General features: G+C 39.2%; 1 protein-coding gene across 3 annotated transcripts; it reads right to left on the bottom strand.

The window, feature by feature from the left end:
- Positions 1-1,616: 1,616 nt before the first annotated feature.
- On the bottom strand, positions 1,617-14,488 carry kdm8 (lysine (K)-specific demethylase 8). Of its 3 annotated transcripts, none has more exons than XM_044332405.1 (8): positions 14,347-14,488; positions 7,958-8,440; positions 7,121-7,293; positions 6,215-6,347; positions 6,040-6,105; positions 2,103-2,252; positions 1,909-2,001; positions 1,617-1,823 (listed from the first exon to the last, which is right to left on the bottom strand). In XM_044332405.1, the coding sequence occupies exons 2-8, from the start codon at positions 8,408-8,410 to the stop codon at positions 1,659-1,661; spliced, it is 1,233 nt and encodes a 410-aa protein (XP_044188340.1). In that variant the 5' UTR covers positions 8,411-8,440; positions 14,347-14,488; the 3' UTR covers positions 1,617-1,658. The 3 variants fall into 3 exon arrangements, with proteins under 3 accessions (XP_044188340.1, XP_044188339.1, XP_044188338.1); XM_044332404.1 differs by lacking the exon at positions 14,347-14,488 and adding an exon at positions 9,644-9,765; XM_044332403.1 differs by lacking the exon at positions 14,347-14,488 and adding an exon at positions 9,616-9,741.
- Between the last annotated feature and the right edge of the window lie 1,934 nt (positions 14,489-16,422).

Genomic DNA, 16,422 nt, shown 5'->3' with positions numbered 1-16,422 from the left:
AGAGGTCCCACATTACTTCACTGGTAATTGAGTATTGATTACTTTATAATGAGAGTAAGCAGTTTTGTGTGATCTTAAGTCAATTGTGCCACTTACTTGACAACAGCAGAGCACTGACGGTCTAAGTGAAGTATACAGCATTTACTCACAGAATTGAATTCTGGCAGTGTTCATAATATTGGTTTAGAGAGATAACCTTGTAAGGAAAGTAACTACATTTAGATAAGTCTATTACCTGAACATGGCATGCTCAATGCATCAGCAATTAGTCCATACCATTTCTCAACTGAAAATCTTAGTCATTTAAAAACAAGTTTTTCGCTTTTTATCTGTAACAATGAGGCTGTCTTATCTGCAGCACTGCCACAGAGATTTTAACAAGAAGCAAATATCAACTACTCAGTATTTAATATGCCTTTATCAGCAAACGTTTATCGAATTCAGAGGCACTTAGAGCCAAAAGTGACTTAAATTTCAGTCAAAAAGCTTTTCTACATATGGAAAGATGTGAAAGAGCTCTTATTTTTGCAGCGAATTGCTTGTTTTAGTCACTTTCTTGTGTTTTAAATTGTTATTACATTGTTAGTTCTGTTCAAATTCCTCACTCATCTTTCATAATTTAGGGGGAAATAAGAGGAAAAAAAACCCCAGCCCATTTAATGGCCGTCTCTTGAGCTGTTTTATTAAAAACAATCCCACACAACTCCTCTGCTCCTCCTCAGAAGTTGTCTGCCTTGTGCAGCCTATGATTTCCCAAAACACTACTTAAGCTCACTGTGAATTTAAGCTGAAAAGCAGATCAAATGTATACATCAGACCTGATCTACTTCATGTTGTCACATCCTTGTACATTGCATGGCTCTAATTTGCAGTCTTGATTGAAATGAACGTACAGAATACATGACTGGGTTTGTTAGAGGTCTGAAATCTGAAATGAAGTGCTGCAGTCTTTGTAATCAGGCATTTGTGTTTTTTCTGTTCTAGACAAGAGTTTTACTGTCAGGGTACTTAACCAATGAGACAATTTTAATTTCAAATTCTGTCTGTGCCCAGGGAATTAATTCATTTAATTCATTAATTCTCATCTGTGACCTGCATGATTGCCTCAGACTGTCAGTTTAACCAGAGAGTCATGTTTATAACCATATTTCTGTACCTGTAGCTCACTTGTAGCTTATTAAATTTGAAGGCTTGCCTCATTTCCATGAATTATGGAAATCACACATCTGAGGATATTTGTAGGAATAAGGTTGAGAACACAATTAAAGAAGCCAATTTGAAAAAGAAAAACATATCCTATCAAATTAGATGACTAACAACCCTCCGTAAATTATATGCAGGATGAAATGAACACAAACAGTTTTAACTGCTCATTTGTTTGGTTTTTTTTTTTCCTTGCTGGTAGCTTTACGCACAATAGATGTTGTTGCAATCATCAACAGCACAATTAAACTAATCATTCAGCAGTGTGTGTTCATTGTTCATGGATCAAAGGTTTGTGTGATCAGCGGTTATCCTAACATTTATGAGAATTAGCCCTGCATTAGTTAAGAACACCAAAAGAGTGGTGATTGATTTCTCTCTGCAGCAGTAGCACAAAACAAGCAGAACTCAAATGTTATTCTACCAAAATTGTATTTTTAATTATGGATTTGCAATCATGACCACCAGAAGCTGACAGAGAAGCTGAGTTCTAAGGATCGGATATAATGCCAGTGTTGGACAGGAATAAACAGCATGTCTCCAGGCTGTAACACACACTCGAGATACGGAGCCTTGGCAAACTCCGGGAATTGCACCGTGTCTGGATTCTCAACCTCCACCTGCATGGAAGGAGTCAGAAATTGGAAATACTGCATATATTTGCACTCAACAACATGTACTATCTCTATGGACTGTCAATCCCACCTGACTGGTATTGTGAAGGAGCTGTGATTGATGAGGGTAAAGCTTGTCTGTGTCCTCTGGGGAATATAGGCGAATATATTTGCTTCCCACCACCTGATGTACACATGAGAAAATCCCTTGAGTTAAACAAACAGCAATCACGTGACAGATCTTTGACATTAACTGGATTCATAAAACACTTTTATTGTCGTCACCTGTGCCAGGAAGTTCTGTTGAGGGTCCTGGTGGAGAGGAGACACTGTACCTCCAGGCCCAAACCACGCATTTATAGTAATATCGTCTTCGTCCCCCTCACCAAGACAGCAATAATCAGGGAGGCGAATGTCTTCCTTCAGCTCTGGTATCTGAGGCAAAATCAAATGAACAAAATCAAGGGGGTATACTAATGTCTAATGTCACTGACTAAATGTCTCTGGGAACCCCTAGACTAAACTAATGTAATAAACCATCACAGTAAAATGTTGACTTATTTCCTCTCAAAACATTATTAGTTATGTAATTAATGTCATCTGGAAAAATAGATGGGGATAGATGGGGAATAGATTAGGAGTGTTATTATTTTATGAAAATTACAGTTAATTTGTATATTGTGTAAAACGAAAATAAATGACTGACAGAGTGCTCCTACCCCCCTGATATCATGTGATATTTTAAATTAGGACCCATGACAAACATGAACTCAATAAATATTTACATCTATTAAAACTGCATAGTTGGAATTGGGTGTTTTTGACTGGTTCCCACAGGACCCCAACACATTGGTATTTTTAAAAATCACTAATTAAAACAGAAACAGAAAACAATGATATGAAGTCATTAGGAACAAATTAATTGACAAAGTCATGAAAAATTGGAATGATAGAATAAACCACCTGTGAGATATGACAAAAAGTATGCCTCCTAATCCTACTAGTCGGTAGCTCTGCTGTGTGTGCAGCACACACACGGTGGGCTCAGCCCTGCACTTCCTGAACCACAGAGAGCAGAGGAGAGTAGTGAGACCATCAACGACAGCAAAATGCAGTAGAGACTCTCACCCTGAGCTGCTGCACACACAGCAGAGCAGAGGAGAGACAGTGAACCAGGTAAAGTACTCGAGTTGATGACAACTATGCTCGTTACATTACTGTAAGTGCAATAAAAGCTTTGTGAATAAAAAGCCAATAAGAGTAATTTATTAATGTAATCTGTGAAAAAGATGGACGGACTCCAAATTCAATTTGAAAAATACTGTCATAAAGAGTGTGATCTGCAACACAACAAAATAAAATAATAGAGCATAATATGAAACAGATGTTTTTCTATCATCACATGATATATATCCTTATATTGCACAGCCCTATGTGCAATTTTATTATGTACTTCAAAATCACAATTCAATGCACTTAATACCCTTTGGGTCAGTTATTCCTAATAATAACTCTACTACACCTATTATATTTTTATTAATGTTCTTAATTCTTATTCAAAATAACAACTTTGACATTTTGAGAAATAAGACTAGTGTTTTTCACCTCTGTGTATAAAGTGAATGTTGATGGTGGGACGGCCCTTGTGTTTACATTTGGATCACACGTAGGGTCTTTAATGGATAGGTTCACAATTTTTCAAGTCAGTCCTAAAACAATAGTCAGGTGTCCATATGGACATTGAAACAGGTCTTGCTTGCTGTAATCATTCTCCTGTTCTTACTGACTATTAGAAGATCCTCCCCAGATGCACTTATAATGTGAGCCATGGGTGACAAAATCCACAGTCCCCATTTTGAGCAAAAAATGTATTATAGGTCATCTGAGTTAGTCAAATAAAGTGGAAATCTTCCATAGTCTTTTTTAGTAAAAGGTCCATCATAGTAACAGAGAGGAAAAGAGGAAATTTGGTACTAAAAACACTGCAGCTTTGAAAGATATTGACTTGATTTGACTAATTTGGATGGCTGAAGCTTCATATTAGCTTCTGATACATTTTTAATGCCTTTTTGCACACACGGAAGGATTTTCTCCCCCATCATTAACATTGAAAGTACATTATGAAAGGATCTCTAATAGGCCAGCATGAACAGGAGGAATGATTACAGAAAGAAAAACATGTCAATGTTCATTTGGACACCTGACTATTGCTTTAGGACAGACGTGAAAAACTGTGAACCTATCCTTTTAATGATTCTCAGGGGATAGAGTGCTTCAACAAGAAACTGAACCAAACTATACAGGACAACCTGTGAGAAGGTCCAGGTGAACTGAATGTAAACATGTGAAAACAACAAGAACTGCAGAACTTTTGAACTCTGAGCGTCACAGAGCAATAACTCCACTCTTCTTATGACATCGGCAGGTATTTGCATACTGAAGTATCCAGTTCATTCCACACCTTTCAACAAGTTACGAACGGCTGAAAAAATCTTCATCAGAGACAGAGTGCGACATATGACAATACGACTTAGAAAAAGAATCCGTCAGCCTTTGACCCCAATGAGTTAGCCATAGAAAATGAGGCTCTTGGAATACAGGTCGAGGTGCTGAAGGCTCACCTCCAAAGTGCAGAGCGACACATTATCTGCCAGGAGGAAAAGGCTACCGAGTTCTCCAACAGGCCGGAGACAGAGAGAGGTGGAGCATTTAACCAGCAACCTCCAGGACAAGGGCAGAAAGAAACTCACTGACTAGCTTCAGAAAGAGAGAGCCACCCATCAAGAAAAACTTGAGACATAGATGAAGTCTCATGCTGACAGGGTGAGTGAGGACCAGGAGCTGATCGATAAGCTGAAGGCTGAACCGGGGGCCCTCCGTGAAATGACGGAGCAGCAGGTAAAGGACCTGAAAATAAGACTCGAGGAACAGACCTCCACCAGCCTTGAGCTTGCCACTCAGCTCCAGGGTGAGAAAGAGGCAAGCCAGGCCCTCCAGGCAGAAACTGCCAAACTCAAAGAAGAGCTGGAGGAACGGAAGGACAAGATCCTTATTGCTTTACAGACCGTCAAACTGCTGGTAGAGGAGGAGATCTCTGAGGAGAAGGTTCCAGAGGAAAAAAAAAAAAAGAAGAGCTGAGTGTGGAAAAGGATGTGCAAAAAAACAGATACATGTAGAAATAAGCTGATTAAGGCCTAATCCACATGTACACAGGTATTTTTGAAAAAATAGCTTTTTCTATGGGTTTTGGCCTTTTTTCCACATGCAAACTACATTTTTCTTTTGGAAAACTCCTTCCAGGGTGAAGATTTTCAGAAACTCTATTTTCAGTGTTGATGTGTAGACATGGAACACAGAATTTGTGACATTATCTCCTTTGTTGACATGAGGCGACATTTCGTGCAATGGCGGATGCGGCAAAAATACTGCTGGTTCTGACCTTGCTAACAGGACTTTTTATATGTTCACACATAAATGTGCAGTTATTCTCCAACTATATTGAGGAACAGAGGCGCTACGGAGGTCACTGCTACATTGCTACATTGCTAGTGGCCTACTGGAAATAGTTTTTTTTCAGGCTTCTGATTGGCCAACATGGCTTTAAGGTTAGGGTTATATCACTGCCAGTTGGTTTGACATGCTCTTGACAACGCTTCAATTGTGTTTTTGCATTTTTATTTGGACGGAGATTTTTTTTGATTTTTTTTTTTTGAACAAAGAGAAGAAAAACCCCATTTTCAAAAATATCCATGTACGTGTGGACTCGGCCTAAAGCTGATTCCTGAAGAATGAGGATGCAGTGGGCAAAAATCTGGATGTGTGATGATCCCCGTTTGGCTTCGTTCTAATCTATCAAACAGCCCAAAATACCCCACGCCAGCTTTTGGCTTGACAAGATGCCCTTTTTGTAAAGTTCAATCCAGACAATGTATTGACTTCTATGGTAAAATCAGGACTAAAAAGTCAATACTGTTCAAAGTAATACAGTGTGAAGATGACATCTGGGGAAAAAAGGAGAATTCCTTTTCTTTATAGTCCGGAAAATATCAGCTGAATAATCAATTTGTAAACAGAGAAAATTAATAGATGATTATTTCTATAATAATTTAGTCATTTAAAAAGTGAAATCCTCAACAGCTGCAAGTAACAGCAAATACTTCTCTACTCTTCAGTAGCATCCTGAAAATATACATACACAGGTTACCTTCTGAACCATACATACCTGATCAAAAAGCTGGTGCTGTGCAAGATAACCCACATTTTTCACTCCATCCTTTGAGACTTTGAACTGCAGAGAAAAATAAATTAAAATTTAGTGTTAGAAATCACACAGATGTTTTTACCTTTCTTTGTACATGTCAACAATGTAATAAAAGACTTGATGGCAGTGCACTTACTCTATTTAAAATATATCGATCAATGAATTCATTGACCGTAAGCAGAGTTTGTGACCATTCCTCATCTGTGTACCTGGATCCCACCTCCACAGGGACAGTCCGGCAACCAGCAACAGACCTCAAGTATTCTATGCTTTGCAGGAGTGAGAAAATGAATGATTTAAACATTACTGTAATACCAACTCACAAATAAAAACCCTGTTCACTCGGATTCTAGCAATGCTCAAAAAAATGTCATATGTGCACTTTCGGATGTCCTCCTCCACTGTCAAGAGCTGAGAGCCAGATGCCAGGAGCCGTATGTCAGATGTTAGAGTAAATAGTCAGCTGTCAAGAGTCAGCAGTGAGAGGGAGGACAGTGAGGGATATTCTTAAATGGAGAGGCAGTTATATCAGACTCTGTTGTCAGACTTTCAATTTATACTCTTCTCCCCACTTACCCACATTTAAGACTGAAACTTACATTACACGTCATAGTGGCTGGTATCAAATAGATATAAATTGTATGTTACATGCCAGTGGTCCTTCAGTACCGGAGTCGTGCAGGTTTTTTGTCCTCTCAGCTAGATAAGTGCACTCAGCTGGCATCACAAGTGATTACATGGCTAGACTAAACACAAGTAGGGTTTTAGTGTTTAACCATGTTGCAATATTGTGATTAAAGACAGAATCTACTATTTTTATATCTAAAAAGTATCTAAATTAAAATAGAATCACTGTATATGATTTTAATTACTTTGGTAGAAAGTTTCAGTGCACTACGTTCACAACATAACGATGAAAATGGTATCCAGATACACAGAAGTGTAAACATCTGTCTGGATGAGGTTCTTTTGATGACAATAAGAAGTCATATGATGGCAAACAGCAATCTTTAATTTACAGTAGTGCACTTAAAAAACAAACCTCCAGGGATGTTCGTTGAGGGCAGGCCAGTGGTCGATGATACCTTCTAAAATAACTGGTTTGAGGGGGAGCAGGTAGTTTGTATTGAAGCTCTCCAGTGAAGGACATTTTATCCTGGGAACTGCCAACTCTTCTTTGATCACAGGAACACGCGGGCACTCGATCTTTATTCTCTGTTAACGACACCGAAACAACAACGATTTGTCAATTATTTATTCCAAAGAGCTTTTTTAGAGGAAAATAACAAGAAAACAAATGACATATTTGATCATACTTCTTTAGCGTGCAATTCCACATAGATACTTATGGTGTCCAAATATGTTTGGAGCTTTTTAAGTTAAAGAGAAAAAACCCTGAAAAATCCTATCATTACTCTAAAGTCATCTCAATTTTGATGGCAAGTGTTCTGACATTTCACTATATGTTGCACTTTATCTTCCATGATGTCTGGCTTGCAATGAAAAAAGTTGAAGAGCAAAAAGGGAAAACTTCAGAAAGGCTTCTTCCGATATGTCCTCATCAGTCAGTTTGTTGAAAACTTTGCATCATAGAGAATCAAATGGAAAATTTCAAGAACATTTTCATTCATTGCTCCATTGAAACTACAGGGAAAAGTGCCTTTCTGTGATGTTGTATGAGCACAACTTTGATGTTGCACTTGGTGGTTACTTAAATGAAACCAGCAGTACAAATCTTTTACGATAATGAGGGATTTCCTCCCTTTAATTATTGTAACTTTGATAATAACAGTGCTTTAACGATTACTTTTAAGCCTCAGGAATTCGAAGAAATCTATGTTGTTGTCGCCAAAGTAAGTGTTTTAAAAAGACCACTGACCTTGATGTTTGCATGTTCAGTTTCATCCTCCTCTTTTGTGGCTTTCCTGACTTCGCCCTGCAGAATCTGGACCAGAACTTGAAGTATGTTATCCATGATGGCTGCACCCATGAGTAACCCCATGTCACAAGTCCTGACAGCCTGCAGGATTCTTTCCTCTGACGGATCTTTGTGACACAGAGCGGCCACTTTGAACAAGCAGCCATAAGAATAAACACGTCTCCAGTCTTTATCCACATGCCGCCACGTTCCTGTGTTGAGTTTCTCCCATGAAATATCCAAAATGATCTGAGCGTTGAGCATACGACTGGCGGTTGCAGCGTCACCACTGTAAAGCTGCTGCCTGGACCGTTTCAGCACGTCCACCACGCTTGACTCCACTTTGTCACTGAACTGCAGCGGAAACTGTTCCTCATTAGGAGGCAAAACAGCAGAGATTTTTGACCACAGCATGGCCGTTGATGAGAGGGTCTTTTATTTATGCTGTAGAACAGACACTGAAGGTGAGGTGAGGCGGCACTTGCTCAAACCGAAGCCAAAACGATGAAACAATCAGCTGAATTTAAATGTGCACTGTTTGTAGACTGACTTAAACAATATACTGTGATTTTCAGAGGCAAAGGCTGTAACTTCATCATGGGTTCACTGATGTGTGATGTGATGTGATGATGAATTTGCTAAAACTGGCCATAGTACCCGTTACAAAAAAAAAACATACACAGGACACCTGCTTTTTCCATCACTGACAGCCTCGCTACTGCAGTAAAACGCTTAATTTCCTAATTGGCAACCAAAAAAAAGTAGGTGGGGGCATCCTGAGCCACAACTGCCAGTGTGATACATTTTGTCACATGGTATCTGGACTCCATGTTTGAATGCTATGTGTTGACTGAGGTGATGCCAAACTCATTATATTCTGTGCGGTCAAAAAAGCTGAAAGGTTCGCAAAAACAAAACAAACAGAAACTCCAATTATTTAGGATGTCTGGGGAATCAAAATTTTGCTGTCACCTTTTATGAAGGAGAGTCATTAAAAGACAGTTGGGCAGCGTGAACCTTCTCTAAAAGTGCACCTCATCAATTTTTAATTAGGGCAGTGGGAGGTTTTTTTTCTTGAAACCCTTAGAAATTAGACTGTGCCAGAAATGACCATAAATTCTGCTCTATGCTCATGTGTGCCCTATTGTTCAATCACAGAATGAGCTTCACTGAACAGACCTGATATCAGCTTTGTTGGTGCAAAGGCTGAATTATAATAACTTTAAAATGTCAATATAATACGACACAAAATGGTCTGCTTAAAGGTGCAACTTGCAGATACTTTTAAGCAAATACCTACTACCTCGTTTTTCACTTTAGTGACAATTAATGTCAGATTCCTGGTCAAGTAAAACATCCTAAACATCTCCACTGTGTTAAGTTTTCAAGGCTAACGATAACCTCAGCTCTAATGTATCAAACAGCGTGAGAAACATTTTGAATATGATAATTAGTGAAAACAGTCCTTTACATCCAGTTAACGAGTTGTGAAATGTAGCAAAATATGGCAAATAAAGTAAGAAGTGTAAGCTAAAGGCTAATGTGACCGACATGGAAACCAACACATTTTAAACACAGCTAGGTACAGCTAAAGTAAATACTTTTAATGCTATATTTACCTTTAATTACAACATTTAAACTGCTTACCCTGGATTATCTGACTGTGTAATAAAAGAAGTCTGAACTAGAAACGAAGCTGCAGCAACTCAGCTCCGGTGTGGCATCAAAAACATACCGGAAGGGAACTAAGACATCAGAAAACATTAGTTCCACATTGTGTTTAACGTTTCCAAAACTGCCCAAAATAGCCTCCCACAAGATTTAAAAATACACGAGCTCGTTCGCATTCAAAATTTAAAGCCCCCCGCCTCTTAGAAATGTGTTTTTCTTCTTGTTCTTGCAGTTGGATGTTTGAGCTTCACTGTGCAGTGAATGTATGAGTGATGTATTTGCAGAGTTTGACACTAGAAGGTTGTTTTTACATTCATGTGCTGAAAGTGGAAAAATTCTCTCTGTGCTCATTGAAAATCTGATTTTAAAGCGTGGGCCTCCAACCATAATATGTGACATCTGAACTAGTTTGGAAGCCAATCCTGTCCAATATTCAACTTAAACAAGTGAGATATGGAAATTGGAAGCCTCCAGTGCACATACACTGAAAATGGACTTTACAGTGAAGTAGGAGACATCTTGTGTCCAGAAATAAACTTTAGAAATGAAATAAATGTTTATATCCATAGATTCTGGAATATATAATGAGGGAGAAGGAGTAGATGCCATTTTAAAGATTTCAAAGTGGTAATTATACTTTTTTGGGGGGCAGAAATTCCATATCAGAAACACATTATTGTTCTAAGCAGAGTATTTTTATATGTCTTAATACATGTCTGGAGGGGATCTTCAAGCAATTTCAAGAATGTCATCTTTGTTGTGTTTAGTTTATTTATATAGCAGAAACTTTGATCTGCATTCACTCTGTGGCCCAGTAGAGGGTAGTGGTTAACCACACCTGCAATCATAGAGCTTATCAGCCTACAGGTGAGCATGATGTATGAATATGGGTGTGGTTTCCTTTTTTTTTTTTTTTTAAACATTCAGACCTGACGGAGATTGATGAAGAACGTTGTCATTATAGAACTTTTGTGGCTTGAAGTAAGTGTGCAGGCATTACCCCCTTTTTTTCATTGATGCTGTTTTCTGGTAGCCTTGCACCTACGTCGTGATGTGCGTGTAATTCCTCTCCTTCAACCAGTAGAGGATAGCAACATCTGCACATGCTCTAACCTGTACTATATCAGACACAATTGAATGACATTTTGTCAAGTTATTGGAACATACTGGTCTGTACTGGGGACCCTCTGCCCAACACACTCCCCTTAACACACACCGCACCATGTGTCATATGTTGCCAGTATACTCTCCTACACACAGTCCACAAATCTCAGTCAATTAAAACAAAATTGTGCATCTGTGACAGCACAGCCTAATTTACATAAACACAAATAAATTATAGATCTGTCTCAACAGGTGAACAACGGAGTCCAGTGATTATGTGGCATTGAGACAATTCTTCCATCATAATAAATGATGGCACAGTTGTTAGAACACAAACATTTGTTTTTCCCTCTTGTCATTGCTCCTTCTACTCAGAAATGTTTTATGTTAATGCAGATATTCCTAGAAGGCTGACTGATACATATCTGCTCACGCAAAGCTAAAACAATAATTGGGTTTGTCTTTTTGATGTCACACAGAGATATTTGAGTTTTTCGTATTCAGTTGCTTTTTTTTTTTTTTTTAGGGGGGGAGCCTGAACAAACATGATAGGAACCCTTCGGCAGGGAAGTCGAGAATCTATAAACACACGACACTATTATCAAATGTCAAACACTCTATGAAATTCAAATAATCTCGGTGCAAACCGTGGAGCTGTTCCTTTATGTAAAGCAGATGGAAACAAGAGAGAGGCAGCCTCACATTTCCAGGAATCATGGGGGATTTTAAAATGTTTCATGCATATCTGTTCATTCTCACTGTGTAAACAGCAGAATTCTTGTGGCTTGATCTGTTGTTCACTTACTTGCATGGAGGTGAGAAATTACTGAGGAGGCCAAAACTACAGCATGGTGGTGGGTTTTTTCCCTCTCTTTTAAGCTTTTGTTGCTTTTGTGGTAAAGGGACTAAAAGAAAGTTAATTACAAATTTAATGTAAAAGAATAAAGGAAAGGACGCGGAGTGGACAAACATTTCAGAGCTGTTTGATAAGCTGAAAGTTGAAAAGACTTTTAACGATCAATTATAATGAAATCTACAATAGAATCGGTTTCAACTTGCACTGCAGCTAAATAAGCCACTTGATAACATAAGTCCCTGTACAACTGTATTGTAAGATAAGAATACCGAGAGCTGGTCTCAGCTGGTCAAACACACTCTGTTCATTATTGTACAGGATGCTGTGGGAGACAAACCTCGCACCATGATGTGAACGCTGTGTTTGTGTATCTCTGCTTGTGTGAGCGGTGGGGGTGGTCCCAGCAGGAGAGGCCGATGTATTATTCAGATGTGTCTGACTCTGTGGTTGTAAGACGGTGTGGGGCTACACTGAAGGTCAGAGGCCCAGCAATGTTATTCCTCCACCTGCTGTCAGCTCTGACTTCATGCACTGGCTGTCCTCTCAAATCTTCATAGGTAGGGGTCAGTGACCTCTCCCAGGAAGAGGGTGATCGCTCTGTCTGTTCCTCCCAGGACCTCGTTAGTTGATGTCACTCAGAAACATTTAATTTTAAAATGTTGTGTTTTCTACGGTTTTTAAATTGACATCGATTGTTGAATTGTTACGTGAGAATTCGTCATCACCCCTTTAAAATTTGGTTATTGCATCCTCACCATTGACACTATTTTGTAAATCAAAGGATTTTCAGTCAGATGAGATACCTCTCTCATGTCTGTATGGTAAAAATCAAGCTACCGCCAGCAGCTGGTTAGCTTAGCTTAGTCTAAAGACTAGAAACAGGGTGAAACAGGTAGCCTGGCTCTATCTAATGGTAACAAAATCCATCTACTTGCACATCTAAAGCTCACCAATTAACATTTTATATTTCATTTATTTACAGCTCAGTAAAATAAAACAATATAGTGCTCCTGCAACCAGTGAGAACCTTAAAACTGATGATTGCATCCTCGACAATGACACTATTTTGTAAATCAAAGGATTTTGGTGAGCTACTAGAAGGTTTTTGAAAAGGAAGTGGCTATTGGTACGGATTCCTCTGTATCAATAGTCTGTTTATTGTTGGTACAGAATTAATAAGCATGTGAATTGGTATTGATTGCGCAAGATCACATGATCAAATTCAAATTGTTTCAAATATTTTTGCTTGCAGGTGATATGTCAATCTTTTCCATGGTTTGGGTTAGAATGGTTAGGTTTTAGGCACAAAAACTACATAGTTAGGGGTTAAGGAGTTCGTGTACATACCAATAGAACAAACTACTATCGACAGCCTGTAGACTATTCACATGGAATCACGTTCTGTGTCAATAGTCGGTAAATTATTGCACCGGTTCCGTAGCTGTAGCCGATGCCTTTCTAAAAACATCAGTCCAGTTGAAAACACAGTTTCACGATACAAGGTCTACTGTATCGCTGTTCTGGAGCTTTTGATCATGTCATGTTATGGAGTTGACCAAATGAGAAAATCTGCATTTTTATACCTTTTTTTTTCTCTATGAAAAATGTTTTATTACTAAAATCTCTCTGAAATAGATAGTTTATATGTTACTGTTCACTATAATGTGCTATGTGCTTGGTTTGCTTTTGATCAAAAGGGAATTGATTGTGTTTCATGAAAGTTCTCTCCAAGTGGATTTTTGTAATTTCATTTACTTTGAAGTAAACCATTTTAATTTTATGCCTCTACTAATAGGACTCTGTCTTGATGCGTTGTTTGGAATCTCGACTATGCCTGAGTTTGTGCAGTAAACAATTAATTTGGTTTGTATTATCATAATTCCCTTTGAACCTGGGCATGTCTCAGCAGCGCTGTAACAAAAACTTGCAGCCGCACAGGGTTTGCCAGCAGCCAAACGGGGCAGCAGGGCAGCATGGACCGTGACTGTCAGCAGCATATTCCCAGAGGCCTGCAAGGGCTGAACTACTGGGACACCACAGGAGGGATGTAATCACCACCATTATGCTCCAGGTGCTGCTGAAATAAAAGATGGAAACAAGCCTCCGGTGGTGTTGCCATGGATCAGAATCCAATTAAACACTGTTTAGCTCGACACAAACTGCCAGTCGTAGCCTGTTGACTCATGAAATTAATGTATTGTCGTGGCACAAAGAAACTGTTGCAACAGAGAGTGCAGCATGACCTGAGGCAGGACCCATTCAAACCAATGCAGCTTTATTCTTGGGTGATGTAAATTTCATTAGGCAATTGAAGTGTCAGAGAGACAACACAGCATTGCATCTGTAATTCCAAAGCCAGCGTTTTTGTCACTACTTTTGAAGGTCATCTGTTTGCTTAAGCTTGCACATAAACACATTTCATGTCAATACCCCCAAATGCAGAGTCACATTTATCCCCGAGGTAATTTATACACACATAAAAACTAGTGGAGGTTAAGGGTTGCTACATTCCTGTGAAACCTGGTAATGGATATTTGGAAATACCCTGAAGAGGTAACAAATGAGAGGTGTAAAGTTAAATGTCCTGTGAAATCATGAGGAGATCTGAAACAAGCTGCCTTTACAGCCTCAGGGAGGTTTCCACAGACAATTATCTTGGGCACACCCAGACCGCAGCTGAGTGTGACTACAGGTCCGCGTCACAGGTCTGCTCACTTACAGATGTTGCTGGTAAGTCAGAGGCAGGGATGACGGAGCCGTCCCCTGGGCCACTGCGAAGACATGGGCTCGCCAGCTTGGCGTACCTCCACAGAGCGGTGTTAGTGCTTGCTCGCTCCAAGCAGGTGTTCAGTTCCAGTGACTTAATGTTGGACGCCAGAGTGCAGGCAGTCCGTCAAAACCACTTTGGATCAAATTAATGCAACCAGGTGTGCCACTGCAGTTGGGGCTCAGGTGACACCTGCTACTTCCCTTTAATTAGAGCTCAAACAGCTGTTTCAGGATAGACAGAGGGGGAAAGGGTCCCTGGGTTAGTTTGCTGCCTCAGCCACTGCTTGATACTGGTCACATTTGATTATTGCTGCAAGCTTTGGGTAATGCTGATACATGCATCAATACTTGGCAGAGGGGATATATATGGCTTCACCCTTTAGTAGTGAATACAAAAGTAATAATGACATTAAATGTGTTTGCCTAGTTGAATAATCCTGTTTTCGACTCTCCCTCCGCGGAATATGGTACTTCTGGCCAAAAAGACTCACTTCTGGCAAATATGACTCACTTGCTAAGCAAGGTGAAGATAAAAGTGGAGGCAGTCTTCACCTCTTTATTCTAGTACTGTGAAGAATCTTCCGGGGGCTGCAGGCTCGGAGGGTAGTTTAGGTAGCTTTGATCTTTCTTGGATGCAGTAATAAGCATAGTGCAGATGAAGAGAGAGGGTATCCATCTTGAAATATGATTTCCCTTTGGTTCTATAACAAGGCTAAAAAGAGGTGGGTGGTCAGCTTCAGGGGCACTGCAGGAAATTCTTAGCTCCTGACAAGGTGCAAGTGTGGAGCTCATGCAACAGTGAGATCTGAACAAAGTGTTATATCTCCAAATTCAGGAGGCCCCTGCAGCTGGGGATCCTGAGAGTCATTACCAAAACTGCCCCCCCCCCCCCACAGTCTGTAAATCTGCACGTCACCAAAGTGCAGGACCTGTATCTATAAACTTGCTTGAGGACAATACAGAACAAATCTGCTTGGTCTCTGTATGCATGTCGTTCTGTACCTCTGAGGGAAAAAATGTATCATACTGGTATGATGATTAATCTTTAACTTCATACATATGCAAATATACAGTATATGCATTTTTAATAATATGCCAACAGTATATGCTCATCCAGGGATTTGAATGCACTTGTGTAATTAAAAGAGATCGTTTTGAACACGTAAAAAGATCTCCTTTTAAACAAATAGAAACTTGAATCTTTATCTCTCCAGCTCTGTCCTGGAACTGATAAAAAGGTCAGTATAACATAAGAAGTTCATTTACCAGCAGAGAGCAGCATTGTGGCAGCAAAGTGCTCGCCCATTCCGGCTTAATAATTTAGTATGCAAAGAGGAAACAGAGATAGTCGCGTATCTCATGCTTTCATTGTTGACACTGTTTTGACTCCAAAAGGCTTTTCATCAGGTCAGATTTATGAGTGACATACCCAACATTACAGAGAGAGGCTGTGAAACAGAGATTAAGACTTCAAAACCATGTGAAAAGAGATAAAATAATTATTAGCTTTGTACACTATACACTAACTCACAAAATTTAGTGTGCATAACACTTACAAATATACAGCAGAATGATTACTTCAAGTAAATAAGCAACTGTGTCAGACCCAGATATAAATAATAAATAACAGAGCTTCTTACTGAAAGAGACATTTCTAACAATAAGTTGAAAGCATTAAATCTTATAATCAAAATGTATCTAAAATATAGCTTTGTGTCTTTTTGTCCTATTGCCATACTTGTTAGATTTAAAATTGTATTGAAATTGTTTATACCCATTACAGTTACATAAAACATCCTTCTCTTTGTGTTACACAAAGCTCACAAAGGTGACAGAAGACCAGAAAGAATTGAAAATGAACTTGCCACAAAACCACATAACGGTGTATACACCTGAGTCAAGAATGCCTTTTAGCGGTTTGCGAACAAATAAAAGCTGTGTGGGTGTTTGACCTTGGCACATGTTACAAGCTTCAAACTGGGTCAGCAGTCACCTCTACTTGTGAAGAGGAGTCTATTCTTCATTT

This window comes from Thunnus albacares, chromosome 17 (assembly GCF_914725855.1).
Source record: "Thunnus albacares chromosome 17, fThuAlb1.1, whole genome shotgun sequence".
In the NCBI taxonomy this organism is placed as follows: domain Eukaryota; kingdom Metazoa; phylum Chordata; class Actinopteri; order Scombriformes; family Scombridae; genus Thunnus; species Thunnus albacares.
Note: the sequence above shows the minus strand (reverse complement) of the source record. Positions and strands in the feature narration are given on the sequence as shown.